Consider the following 13,185-nt stretch of genomic DNA (forward strand, 5'->3'; position numbering starts at 1 on the left):
TCGTCACCATAGAGAAGGACGGATTTTACATTTGAATTGAAGAGCCGCACTTTAGTTGGCGTGGCTATGTCCTTGGAGGACCAGATGTTTTTCAGAATGATGAAGGCTGTCCTGGCTTTGCCTACTCTTGCTATGACATCACTGTCTGTTCCTCCCTGCTTGTCTATGATGCTGCCTAGGTAAGTGAAGGAGTTGACTTCTTGAATGGGTTCGCCTCCTACTGTGACTGTTGTTGGTAGAGGTGTTGATTGTTATTATGTTGGTCTTCTTCCTGTTTATTCTCAACCCAGTCCCAAGGGATGTAGTTGCTAGCCTGGTTGTCTTGTCCTGCATTTGGTTGTGTTTGTGTGACAGGAGAGCCAGATCGTCAGCAAAGTCGAGGTCATCTAGTTGTGTCCATAGGGTCCATGTATGGTGCATGTATTTCTTTAATATGGGTTTTCTTTTTATTTGCTTGCTTTGGTTTTATTGGTGGGAAAATATTTATATTAATGATTGGAAAGAATAATGTTATGAAAAGTCACCTGTAATCTAACACGTCATGACACATTTACTTTTCCAATCCTAATTGTTTAGATTTTACAATGTTTTAACATTAAAAATGAAAGAATGTAATATATTTTACACCAGATGGACTAAACTATACTTGCCTACATAGGTTGCATGAGCTGTTAGGGTTTATTTTTGGCATTTGTAATGTATCTTTTATTTAGAGAGGAAAGTGTAAAGAGACAGACAGAGGAGAGAACCCTAGAGACAGAGAAAGAAGAGACTTGCAAGTTGGATTCAATCTCGGATCCTTGTGATTCACAAGGCATGCACTAGCTGTGTGAGCCACCAGGTACTAACTGAAAAATGCACAGAATTAATAATTAACATGATATTGCACTTGTATAAGTATAACATCCTGCAGGGCTCTTTTTAAACACAACTAACACGACTAACAAAAGTGTAATCACTGGATATATTGTACTTAGAGTTAGAATCCTTCATCTTTCATATTTGTCATTTCTATGCCACTCAGGAGAGCACCAGACGTTTCCGCGCCAACAACGATTAAGACTTCAGACCGGCTATTCCAAATTTTTCATATCTTTTGAAAAAACAAAAGTCAATCTATACGCTCACAATATTTCACATTGTGACCTTGTTGATCGGATATATTCAAATAGCCAATGTATTAGATTTAAAGTGGTTGAACAGATTCTTATGCTATATTAACAAGTTTAGCTGGGGAACCCCCTTAAGAACCCCTTTGTGAACCACTGAATTAGAGGTTCAACATAATGCTGCAAATTACTGACCCTATACTGTCCCACTCTGAAAAGAACTGCCCCAGTGTGACGTCACCCTCCGGACCTCATGGTTCATATAGCCTAATGTATATTTTTATTTTCACATAGATATTAATGTTTGCAGACTATATACAGTAGCAGTAGGCCTATGTGTGTTCTATTTGTGTTGCAATAATGGATGACAGGTGTATTGCAATTGTTTTTGGAAACCTATGAGCAGCACGCGTTTAGATTATTTCTCATTTTGACCACCAGGCGGCAGTGTTTGTTAAGTAGTTTACAATACATCATCTCTGCTTTTGATTGATATTTATATTCCTTTCCTTCGTAAGTACGCTGTCGTGTCGCGCGCCGAAAATAGCAGATCTAAAAGTTCACACCGCATCGCCTAGCAACGTACTGTGAGCTTGTAGATCTGCAATTTGAGAAGCTCTAGTAACGCGAGATTAAGGGAATGTCCAATAGAAACACAGATGCCTGAAGGTTACCAGGAAGAGAGAGCTTGTTTGACTGTTTGTATTAATGTAAGCAGAGTATAGCAGTATCTGGACTCTGGAGTCGAGTGGACCTTGGAGTTGTCCCTTTCTGATCCAAAGTAGGTTCAGCAGATATTGTAATGGTAACTTATTGGGGTCGTTGTAAAATTTGGGCCGATCGCTTTGTGACGTTATATTGTTGGTCGTATGCTTTAATTGACAGTCAAATAAAAACAATTGTGGCTAGGCTACTGCTGCCTAGCCAGCTAACGTTAGATAGCATTAGCTTTGTTTTAGGACGTTGAGACAACAGTAAACTTCTTAGAACGTTCTGGAAACCCATATTAAGCCTGGTTGATAATCAACACGTGTTGAAGTCTAATATGTAGGCTATATCAGGCATTTGATAAAATGATATTAGCAAAAGGTTAAGTTTAGTGGGCGCAATATTGCAGCTAACGTCTTAGAAGGTTTTTCCTTCTGAATGAATTGGGCTGCTTAACTTATAGCTTACCGGCTTTATACGGTTTTATATTGATGACTAATGTCCCGGTTTCATCATTCACTACAACATTGTCCCGGTTTTAGCCCGAATTAAAACAACAGTCGTTTTTAGTGGTCCCATACCATTACTTGTTCTTTTCATGTAAACATTCATGTAAGCCATAAGGCTTATTTAAAACCCCTTTAACCGGCTCTCCCGCAACTACAAGAAGTCTCGCGCTTCACATATCATCATCTTCATCTTTATTTATACTCTGAAAAAGAGTTGAGGGCAAGCCCTCATTTTCAACGTAGCCGAGGTTACAATACACAAAATACAGTCAAAAAATACATCAAACACAACATTATAAATCAGGATAAATTGCAAGGGAACTTTATACAGAACAACCATCAGTAAAATCAATCAATTGAAGCAGGAGCAATCACGGTGAAACATGTTCTGGAGCATTCCTTTGAACTGACCGAAGGATGACAGGGAGCTCAGTTTTAAAGAGTTTTGGAGTTCTTTCCACGAAGTTGGGCCATTGACAGAAAAAGCTATCTTGCTGTCTCCATATCTCGTATTTCACCTTTCAACTTTGAATCAACATTTGATTTTTATGCAACCTTAATATTATTTTTTGAGGGGGCTAGCCCCTCCTATATCCAGATTTTGGTGTCTGTCCTCAAACTTTGTCCTACACAAACATTAAATTCCCATTGACAATGAATAGAGAATTTTATGTCATAGTGTCTGAGCAAATAGACGTGTCTATTTTACATCACGATGATAAGAGTGCCCCTCACTTAACACAGGTGTGATTTTTACATGTAGGTTATATCGTGGGCATAACAATTGAATTGTCACACAATCCTGTCCCCATTTAACCAACCCTCCCATCCCACCAAGGCACAGCACGCAGAATGCTGACACAAAACAGAATTAAAACAAACGATACAACAATAAAAAGTGCATAATAACAGTAGTAATCTGTCATACGTAGAAGGGGACAGTCCCAGCCTCCCAACACTACTGCCTGCTTGCTACTTATTACATACATTTCTCCTCAGATGACGGACAAAGAGGAGGCAGTCGAAGCTGTTGATAGCCACGATGACACTCCAATGTCAACCAAGCAGGCCGAAGCCATCTCGCTGCTGGACAGTGGGGAGGACTTTGAGATAGTAGATGAAGAAGATATTGACGACGAACCACCTCCTCTGGAAGATGCTGGCGGTGGGAAAATGAACGAGACAGACGAGTGTGAAGAGACAGAAGAAGACCAGGATACTGAGAGTTCACCTGCAGTGGGCGAGTGGCTCGAAGTACTAGGTATGTGGTGGGTCAAAGGAATAGAATAGACAGTGCTAATGTGTTTGCCACAAAGTGACTTCTTGTAATGATAATGTAGTAGGTGGCTAGCCGCTGGAATCTAGAGTACATGACAGCCCTTGCATCCAAACAGAAAAGTCATATCTGATTGTATCTAAGAGTTGCTTGTGGCTACTATTTTAATTTAAATGTAAATAATAACTGTTAGTTAACATTGTTTGCATTGTAATGTTACGCATGTCTGCAGGTAATGACCAGCTGAAGAAGAAAATCTTGGTGGCTGGCAAAGGGCGTGACAGCCGGCCTCTGAAAGGACAGAATGTCAAGGTGCATCTGAAGTCTTCTCTGACTGATGGGACACTTGTAGAGGAGCAACCGGAGCTCTCTTTCACTCTGGGAGATGGTGATGTAATCCAGGTAAAAACCAATCAAAATGTCTGTGATATCACCATTTCTGTTGTTTATAATCTGTAAAGAGAGCACTGATAAAACTTCAGGTTACTGATGTTGGATACTAATGGTGTATTATTGTGATATCAATGTTCCACAATACAGTCAGTTGTTTCTTCTTTCAGTCTCTGGATCTCACTGTGCAGCTCATGGAATTGGGAGAGAAGGCTCTCATCCAGGCTGATGCAAAATATGCATATGGAACTTGGGGGAGGTAGGCAGTTTGTTTCAATCTAGCTGTTAGTGGTTTAGTCTGTAATATTATATGCCACTGTAGTTGAAACAGACAAGTATTTCAGTCAATGACTCTGTCCATATAAGTTTGACTAGTGGACACCCCTCATATGCCTATCAGAGGTATGCTACTGTCATTAGACCAACAACCTAACCCTAACCTCAAGCACGACGCAACGCATCTTGGGAGCGATGGGTGATTTCTGCATGTGGGACCTTTGGTGTTTCGGATAAGTGTGCGCACCCCGCTCATGCATTATATTGTTTGCGGAGCTTTGTGCATGTCTGTTCTCGCCAAGCCTGGCCACAGCAGGATCTCTGGTCGATGCGTTTCAATTAACTTTTTTCCGCCCAAAACATGTTCACTGTGCGAGTGGAGCGTCTGGTTTCGAGTGCAGGTGGAATGCCAGCTTTATCTTCAACAACTACTGTTTGTTCTGATGATTTGTTTCCATCAGCTATCTCTCTGATCGCCATAGACTTACTGAGAATGAATCATGTCATCAAGAGGCTCCGTTGGTCTGTTGACTTGAGAATTAATTATTAGGTGACAAAATATTTAGTTTTTTCATAAATTAACACTTCATTCATACTCCAGTGTCACAGTGACTACAAGCTCACACAACGTGTTGCGATGCAACACTTTGTGAACTTGTAGTTCTATATATATTATATATATATCTATATTGGATCCATTGGAACGCAAGTTCTTTTTCCATTTCCTTTTTTTGGACTTATAGGTTTTGGACTTAGCAGTGATGTTATATATTTAGCTGAATAATAAGTCAAGGTCCATTTCACACTGTGGGATTATGGTATTTGAATGCTCCAAATTTGGACTTTTTCCCCCCCAGTATTGATCCTGAGGTTCCTCCCAACACTGATCTGTCCATGGAGGTAGAGCTGCTGGGGGTCACGGAGGCTCCAGACTTGGAGCTCCTGTCTCCTGCAGAGAGGATCGCCCTCGCCGGCCAGAAGCGGGAACGGGGAAACTACTACTATCAGCGTAGTGATTACGCCTTTGCTGTCAACTCCTATAGCATCGCTCTAGGAGTTACAGAATCTAGTTCTAAAGGTGAGCTATTGTGCATGGGCAGCGGTGTTCTAGGCACCGGGCAATAGGAGAAGCAACTAAAATTGGAAGTCCATTGTAAGACCACTGGATGTTGGTCATGTTCTGATCTGCACACGCATCACCCTTATCTTTTGAACACAAAATCTGCAATACTATTTTTGTTTTTGCTAATACATTTTCAGATGTTAAAACTTTTGGTTTCTATGGTTAGGTTATACAGTACCTGTACGTGTTTCTTTTTCCCCCTACTTTTTGACTACTCGATTTAATTTAAGTTATTTCTCCCAGTTTATTCGGTATGCCAATTCAATCCTCACACCCCTTTCCACTACTACCTGTGAGGAGTCCCCACTGGGATAACGGCACCTCCATTCTACCGTGGTGGAGTTGAATCCCTAGACTCAACGTTGGTGGGCATGTACTGTACTTGACCCCCCTGCACCACCCGAGCGCCCACTTTAGAATATACTTATTGCTGTTTGTTCTGTTGTGTTATATAATTCATGGTGCAAAAGGTAAACATAATTACACATTTATAAAGGTCTAGATAATGGATGTAAAAAATAAGCACTTGGTCACCCATTTTCACATCGGGCAGCCGACAGTGTTTCTGGATGATTCTAGGAAAGCTCCGAAGAAATCTGGTTGAGGTGTGGGTAGATTAAATTAATTGTAGTTTGTTGCCACATCAATACATGGGATATGTTTTCAGAATGTGTCACTTTTTTCACCCCTGATGAGTGCAGGCCTGAATGTTAGGTTGTGATCTTTCTGTTCAATTCTGTAACGATGGTGATGCAGTGATCAATGGTTTTTGCATGTTTCCTGTGTTGCAGTGGACATCAGTCCTGAGGAGGAGACAGAGCTAATAGATGTAAAGGTGAAGTGTTTAAACAACATGGCTGCCTCTCAGCTGAAGCTCGACCACTATGAAGCAGCACTCAAGTCTTGTGTATCGGCATTGGCTCACCAGCCAGAAAACATAAAAGCACTTTTCCGCATGGGCAAGGTAGGCTATTTGTGAATCTTCTCTTCTCTTCTCTTCTCTTCTCTTCTCTTCTCTTCTCTTCTCTTCTCTTCTCTTCTCTTCTCTTCTCTTCTCTTCTCTTCTCTTCTTCTTTTCTCTTCTCAAATGTGTAATGGGTCATTGTATTAGGAAACTTAAAAATTAAGGTATGGTCTCTTTTAGGTATTGGCCTTGCAAGGTGAAAATGCAGAAGCCATTAGAATTCTGAGGAAGGCACTGAAGTTGGAACCAAGTAACAAGGTAATGCTGCCCTCTTCCACTTCCTTTTATGTAACAATGTATCAATTGTTTGGGAAAACAGAAATCAAACAGGAATGTGTTGTAGTGCTCATCCGTGTCCAGCAGATGGCGCCACAGTATTGCTGTAGTCTCCAGTGGGAAGTCAGGTGGGATGCCGACTCATCATTTCAGTGAATCACGTTTTCACGTTGTTCCTGTAAATAGGTTTATCTCGTGGCCCCACTGTACACACAGGTCTAATGCCTGGCCCCTGCTCCTACACTGCTTACATATGCTGATACGTGATGTTCTTTGGCTACACAAGGCCATCTGTAGCACTTGCCGTAGCACTTGCCCTAGCCTTGACGACCTTACAGGCGTATGCAAAGGCTCAACTTATGTAACTTACCGGTAGATATCATTTATCTACCGGTATCATCTGTCATCTATAGTGTGTAACTTGATATGCATGTTTCATTATATAGATATTCCACTGTTCTTAGCTTACATACGAGTTTTGATGACTATTTATATGGATTTGATGTATTACCATGTTTTTGTTCTTGCTTACTGTAAATCGCTATGGATTAAGGGCGTCTGCTAAATGCCTAAATTGTAAATTGACAGAGCTCAGTGCGTGGGCTTTTTGGATCAGCCGAATGGCTGAACAGCTTGGTACTTGTGCACACAATCCCCACTTCAATCTTACACCATTGACCAAAAACGCCATTGTGTTTTGATGCTCTGTGTCACACGTCGATGCCTCAAAATTAGAACCGTGCTTGTGAGAGACTCATCAACCGCTTTTGACATGTGCACATGACGCTTCTTAGTGTGGCTGCACCCATTGTAAACACCTATTGATGGCTCTCTAATGATGTCAGGTGTTTTTTTTAGCATGGATTTTGTCCTGGAGGAAAAATATGAATCATACATAACAATACTACCTAAAACTATTGTAAAGGTGATAAATTATTTGGCAGATTTCCTAAAACTCCTTGATATATGCTAAAGTAGTCAGTACACATCTCATCATTAAAAGACACATTAACATCCTGAAACGTGTCATGGAATGACTTCCACTATGAAACCTGGTTAGTCCATATAAGGATGATTGTTCTAGTTCTGTATCAGAATTGTCACCAGTATGCTGTTAGCTACCTCAATCCTTGTGTGTGTGTGTGTGTGTGTGTGTGTGTGTGTGTGTGTGTGTGTGTGTGTGTGTGTGTGTGTGTGTGTGTGTGTGTGTGTGTGTGTGTGTGTGTGTGTGTGTGTGTGTGTGTGTGTGTGTGTGTGTGTGTGTGTGTGTGTGTGTGTGTGTGTGTGTGTGTGTGTGTGTGTGTCCACCCACTATAACACCTGTTATCAAGACACCATCAAGTCTGATATGCCATCAATTTGATATTTTACATATGCACAGATTCATACTGTATACAGTACGTGGGCTACATACTTTGTTATACCAACAGTATGTAATGGAAATCAGTATGACGTGTGTGTTCACATAGGAATTTAACACATATGCAAAAAATTAAATTCCAAAATAAAGACTACAAATGAAATGACGACAACTAATTAATTCAGTATGACGTGTGTGTTCACATAGGAATTTAACACCTCTATGCAAAAAATTAAATTCCAAAATAAAGACTACAAATGAATTGACGACAACTAATTAATTCACAATCTAATATAAAATTGCGCATCAAGGGGCCACAGTGCCCAGTTAACGCATCTAAAAGAGTTCACATTTTAGGAGCATAGTTTGTCTTCCTTTCTGTGTGAATGCCAGTTGAGGTATTGCTTCACCTTTGTGAAGCTAAGTCCAGCTACATGACTACATTGTTTTTGATTTTAAGTGTTATGCAATTTAACTTATTTTAAAGGTCTTGTGGTCTTACCAATGTAAGCCAGTCCACATGGCCCATGGGCATTTAAGGGTGTATATATATTACATTAGCAGTAGAACGTGAAATCACACCTTTAATGTTCGATTTTTCTTCCCGTATGGGGAGGTTGAATGAGTTAGTTTTGTATATCAAATGACATTGTGGGCAATGACCACATGGGTAGATTCGGCCTCAGATGTATTGTGGTCACTGGTCAGTCACCGCCAGTGGATCTGAAACGCAAGCCGATCCATCGGATGCGTCCATTTCCCGTGTTATCTTTTGAGGCTGTGGGCAGTGCAGACAAAGTGCAGTTTTTCCGGATTTGTAGTTTGTTTAACTATTGCTATATTTAAGGAAGGACAGTGGAATGCACGCACACAATATGTACTTGCACTTATGCACATTCAATAAAAAAACACAAGTAGTAAGAAAATATTGTGATAGCACCTTGACAAATATGAAAACATAACATCATTATGAATCATGTGAATTACATCACTTACACTATGAATGACACATATATATGGTAGAAGGGTCTGATTTGTGACACAGCACAGAGGTGTGTTGTATATAGAATGTGAAACTATCCGTGTATGGAGTTGGACTAATAAAAACAGCTTCTTTATTTGGGATACTTTATTAGGCTGTCACATAGGTTGGTAAACGAATTGGGAGCCGCCCTCGGTTTCCTCTAGTCCAAGAAATGCTCAGGCACTTAAATTCAGGCTGTGATTTGTCCATGTTGAACCCGACATGTTGGACTTCACAGTCCCCAAGGGGAGAAAAAGGAACAGGGAAGCTAGTGCTTCTGACGTGTCTGTCCGGGCCTTTAGCAGCATGTTATGCATTCTAGATTAGGGGGTTGGTTTCTTGTACACCACGCATGGAGGCTTAGAAAGATTTGTGTCAATTCTCTCTTGGATACAGGTGAATACTGAATGGCACAAGCCACTCTGTATGTTTTTGTCTAGTAGCAAAGCAGTAGGAGTATGTTTTGCACTCTGTCCGTCCGTGTGTCGTTCCGTCTGCAGCTAATCTCCGGCACCGTTGGCCCGGGCCAATGCCAAACTGTGTACACACACTCCCTGGATGTCAATGACGAACCTCTGCCCCAATCTTTCCACAATGGCCTGTTATAGCGCCACCATGAGGCAGATGTTTGCTAAATGCATTTCTTCCCATATTCCATCCCGATTGGCTAAGATTGCCTTCCAAAGTTTGCCGGATTGGTCCATTTTGAACAAAATGCCTCAAATCTTGAACATACATCTGTGAAATTATGCATGCACATTCCCAATAGGCAGAGGAAGAAATGGCACTTACAACTTTGAAATCAGCCTCATGGTGGTGCTATAACAGGCCAATTCAATACAACCACCAGACATATTGCAAAATAATAAAATATTTTTTATATTTATATTGTCTTTGTATGAACATTTTGGGCTCTTTTGTTTGGGTGGGAAGTCTTCATTATCTAATTCAGTCTTTTGAATGGATTATCTTATTGACCATGGAGATGTGTTTCTAACAATAGGCTTTCGGTACAAGTCAGTTTTTATGCTGTTTATGACTGAAAGGTTTTTCATTTGCATCAACGTTAACTGAAGGTGTTTGTTATTTGAGTTTATGTGGTTGTGAAATTCATGTATCCCATAAAGTTAGGGTTAACTCTTGCTCACATTATTTTTTTGTCTCTTATCCATGTGTAGACTATCCATGCAGAACTATCCAAGCTGGTGAAGAAGCACTCTGAACAGAAGGGAGCGGAGCAGGCCATGTACAAGAAGATGCTGGGTAACCCTAGCAGTACCACCTGCGTCACGCAGAAATACCAGGCCAAGTCCTCGTGGGTAAGTCGGGTATTTCTAATGATGCCCACCTTTGAAGGATGCTGTAGTAAATTCTGTGGGACTTTCCTGTCATCAAATCATGCTTTTGTTATTTCAACTGTTTGTGTGAAATGGAATGGGTAAACAGAGGCTTTGTGAGGTTACTGATTTCAAGGTTAGGCCTTGCATATGAAACGCAGAGGGAAGTTCAGGACTTATTAATGATCATCCAACTTATGCATTGTTTTCTATTTCTCTCTTTCAATATTTCCCCAGGGTCTCAGCTGGAAGTGGCTATTTGGTGCCACTGCAGTAGCCATCGGTGGTGTTGCATTATCTGTTGTGATTGCTGCCAGAAACTGAAGCAAACCTGTAGCCAACGCCCTTCCAAAAGGAGAGCCTAAACAATGGAAATAATTAAAATGTCTGGCAGTGCCTTTGGAGCATGGCTAGAAGGGGGAACCAATGTTGATTGGTCAGTTGCCTCTTCACATTGACTGTCCCTGGGTTTCTCTGCTATGTTTGAGAAATATATATAACGACAAATAATAAAGAGGGGGGGACTGGGGTAGTGGCAATTATATAAAATTGTGTAGCCCTATCAGTACTCTTTCACATTATCAGACACTAAACCCTGATTTATACTAGATAAGAAATAGTCTATCTACAAGCTTTTAAATCTTTGAGCTTGTAGATCTGCTATTTTCGGCATGTGAAACCGGCACACAACTAAGTATAAATTAAGCTTAATTGTTTGTTTTGCCGTCTTTGGTATAGTGATAGTATGATATTGGCTAATTGAGCACTGGAATGCAAATTCAATAATTGTACATTTATTAACTAATCAGATAACGTATAACTACTGTGATATTGTCCCTTTTAAGTTATTTTCAAAGCTTGAGGTCATGGTGTTTAATTGAACATCACGTGTGACCTGATTTCTTAGAGAATGTGATTTTAGTTTTTTAGTAGGGGAGATGTGATATTGATTGGCGTAACCTAGATGCTATATTGTCTTGAGGTTCTCACACCCTGGTAAGCCACTCTCCCTGTGTCATAATTCTCTCCCCCTCTATTCATGTACACAAAAGACAAAAGCATTTGGTTTAAGTCTGTGGCTGTACAGCTATGTTGTAGGTAGAGTGGCCGTTTGGGAGACGGAGGGTTCCCGGTTCAATCCCTTACGTTCATGTTGAAGTGTCCTTGAACAAGACACTGAACTGTCCCATGGAAAGGGAGGGGAGGTTGCTTCATTCCAACACGAACTGGTACCGGTTCCATCACATTTGCATTAACAGTTGCCGCTAACCATTCCTATATTTCCGCTGCTCTTTGAAAGTCTGTATTCTCCCTTCATTTGCATCTGTTGGCTCTCTTGGAGCAGTGTGTGATCTCAGAGCAATGCGGTATGAAAAAACTAAATGAGCTAAAAGTGTTGTTTTACTAAAGAAAGGTGAAGACCAGTGCATTAAATGCTAGCCTGGAAACTAGACAAATCTGCCAGTGCAAAAAAATAAATAATTAACCTCAGCAGATTAGTCTGGCCTGCTCGGTTGTGATCTGATTTCCCTGCCCCCGAAGTTGTGCGGCACCAATCGGGGCCTAGTGTGCAATTATGGCATTTTTATTAATCCGCCCCTTGGAATTGCATTTCCACACAGAGATTCCAGACTAATATATATGCAGTGATATTTGTCTGGCCATTCCAGTTTAATGTAATGCAGCGCTAGACCGGCAAAAACATAATCTATGCCTCTGGCCTGGCAGAGATAAGGGTAGAGAATCATTCAGGACACAGACTATTAAAAAAGTGTTGCGGGTGTAAGAAATCATTCTTCATTTTCAATCTTGTATACCTCACTTTTCAATGATTAAGACCAAATATAAGATGAGCCTTCAACCGCAATCTTTGTTTTATTTATAGATTTTCCCTGCCCTATATAGGCTATGATTTATCACATTTCTTTTGTCTTTTATGGTTGTTGCAAAGTTGCTAATTTATTTAGTTTTTTTTTTTAAATACCGTTTTTATGAAACAAGTGAATTGATATGTAAAGATAAAAATGGTACAAAAGTGTGTAAAGTCACAGACATACTCAATAGTTAGTATACAGAAGATTACATGGGTTACTCTTGAGTTTCTGACATTCCCTGCCTTTGTTGATTTTGTATTTATCTCAATAAACGTTTGTCTATTCTGTTATTACTCAAATGTATTATATCTCTCTCTCTCTCAAGACCTCGGCAAACATTCCCGTTCCCAAACTGGTGTGTTCAGTTCACCCCTTGTGGTGTGTGTGAAGACATGAAAAAGGTCATGTCTGTTTTATGGTGTTATGGATGCACCGAATATTCCTGAAATGATTGACATTATATTGCCCTTTGTTGGGCTATTCAATATTAGTTTTGATTTCTTGAATTAATATTTCTTTATTTTGCGATAATTCGACTGTATGGCATGCCAATGCGGGCGGGGGGTGGGGGGGGGGGGGGGTCACCTAGGTCAGGTAACGGCCAAAACATTTTTGGAACTGCTGTTAGGGTTATCATTATGCAATATGGCATAAACAATACGTTGAGTCGTGGTAAATGTAGGTCTGAGATGAAGTGCTGTTTGTTCAAATCATGTGTAGGCTACGTTACATTATTTCAGACCATTTTCCAAAGCATACTTTTATTCTTTACTTTTTCACATTTTTAGGGGGAAAATTTCACATTGCAGTGCCCACCCACAGACTTCTCTGGTGCCCATTCTTAAAGTAGGCACAGATGTTTTGTTGTTTCTAGTGATTGCAATCTACTGTTAGGTACCTTCTCCACCCTTTGGGACCAACAAGCCATTAAAACTACATTGACTGATGTGATGTCATCG

At 40.4% G+C, this 13,185-nt stretch overlaps 1 protein-coding gene across 1 annotated transcript; it reads left to right on the forward strand.

Annotated features, from left to right (window-relative positions):
* Positions 1 to 1,759: 1,759 nt before the first annotated feature.
* Positions 1,760 to 12,525, forward strand: fkbp8 (FKBP prolyl isomerase 8). Its single transcript, XM_079505124.1, has 9 exons — positions 1,760 to 1,890; positions 3,326 to 3,587; positions 3,835 to 4,004; positions 4,163 to 4,251; positions 5,126 to 5,346; positions 6,183 to 6,355; positions 6,536 to 6,613; positions 10,194 to 10,334; positions 10,590 to 12,525. The coding sequence occupies exons 2-9, from the start codon at positions 3,326 to 3,328 to the stop codon at positions 10,674 to 10,676; spliced, it is 1,221 nt and encodes a 406-aa protein (XP_079361250.1). The 5' UTR covers positions 1,760 to 1,890; the 3' UTR covers positions 10,677 to 12,525.
* The last annotated feature ends 660 nt before the right edge of the window (positions 12,526 to 13,185 follow it).

The sequence above is a fragment of the Electrona antarctica genome (assembly GCF_951216825.1).
Source record: "Electrona antarctica genome assembly, chromosome: 7".
Taxonomy (NCBI): domain Eukaryota; kingdom Metazoa; phylum Chordata; class Actinopteri; order Myctophiformes; family Myctophidae; genus Electrona; species Electrona antarctica.

What these genes read in the sequence shown, in the direction of transcription:
- fkbp8 (XM_079505124.1), top strand. Translation starts at nt 3,326, where the DNA reads ATGACGGACAAAGAGGAGGCAGTCGAAGCTGTTGATAGCCACGATGAC. An exon ending in TACAGAATCTAGTTCTAAAG is followed by an intron (nt 5,347 to 6,182) that starts GTGAGCTATTGT and finishes CCTGTGTTGCAG; the next exon opens with TGGACATCAGTCCTGAGGAG. An exon ending in CACTTTTCCGCATGGGCAAG is followed by an intron (nt 6,356 to 6,535) that starts GTAGGCTATTTG and finishes GGTCTCTTTTAG; the next exon opens with GTATTGGCCTTGCAAGGTGA.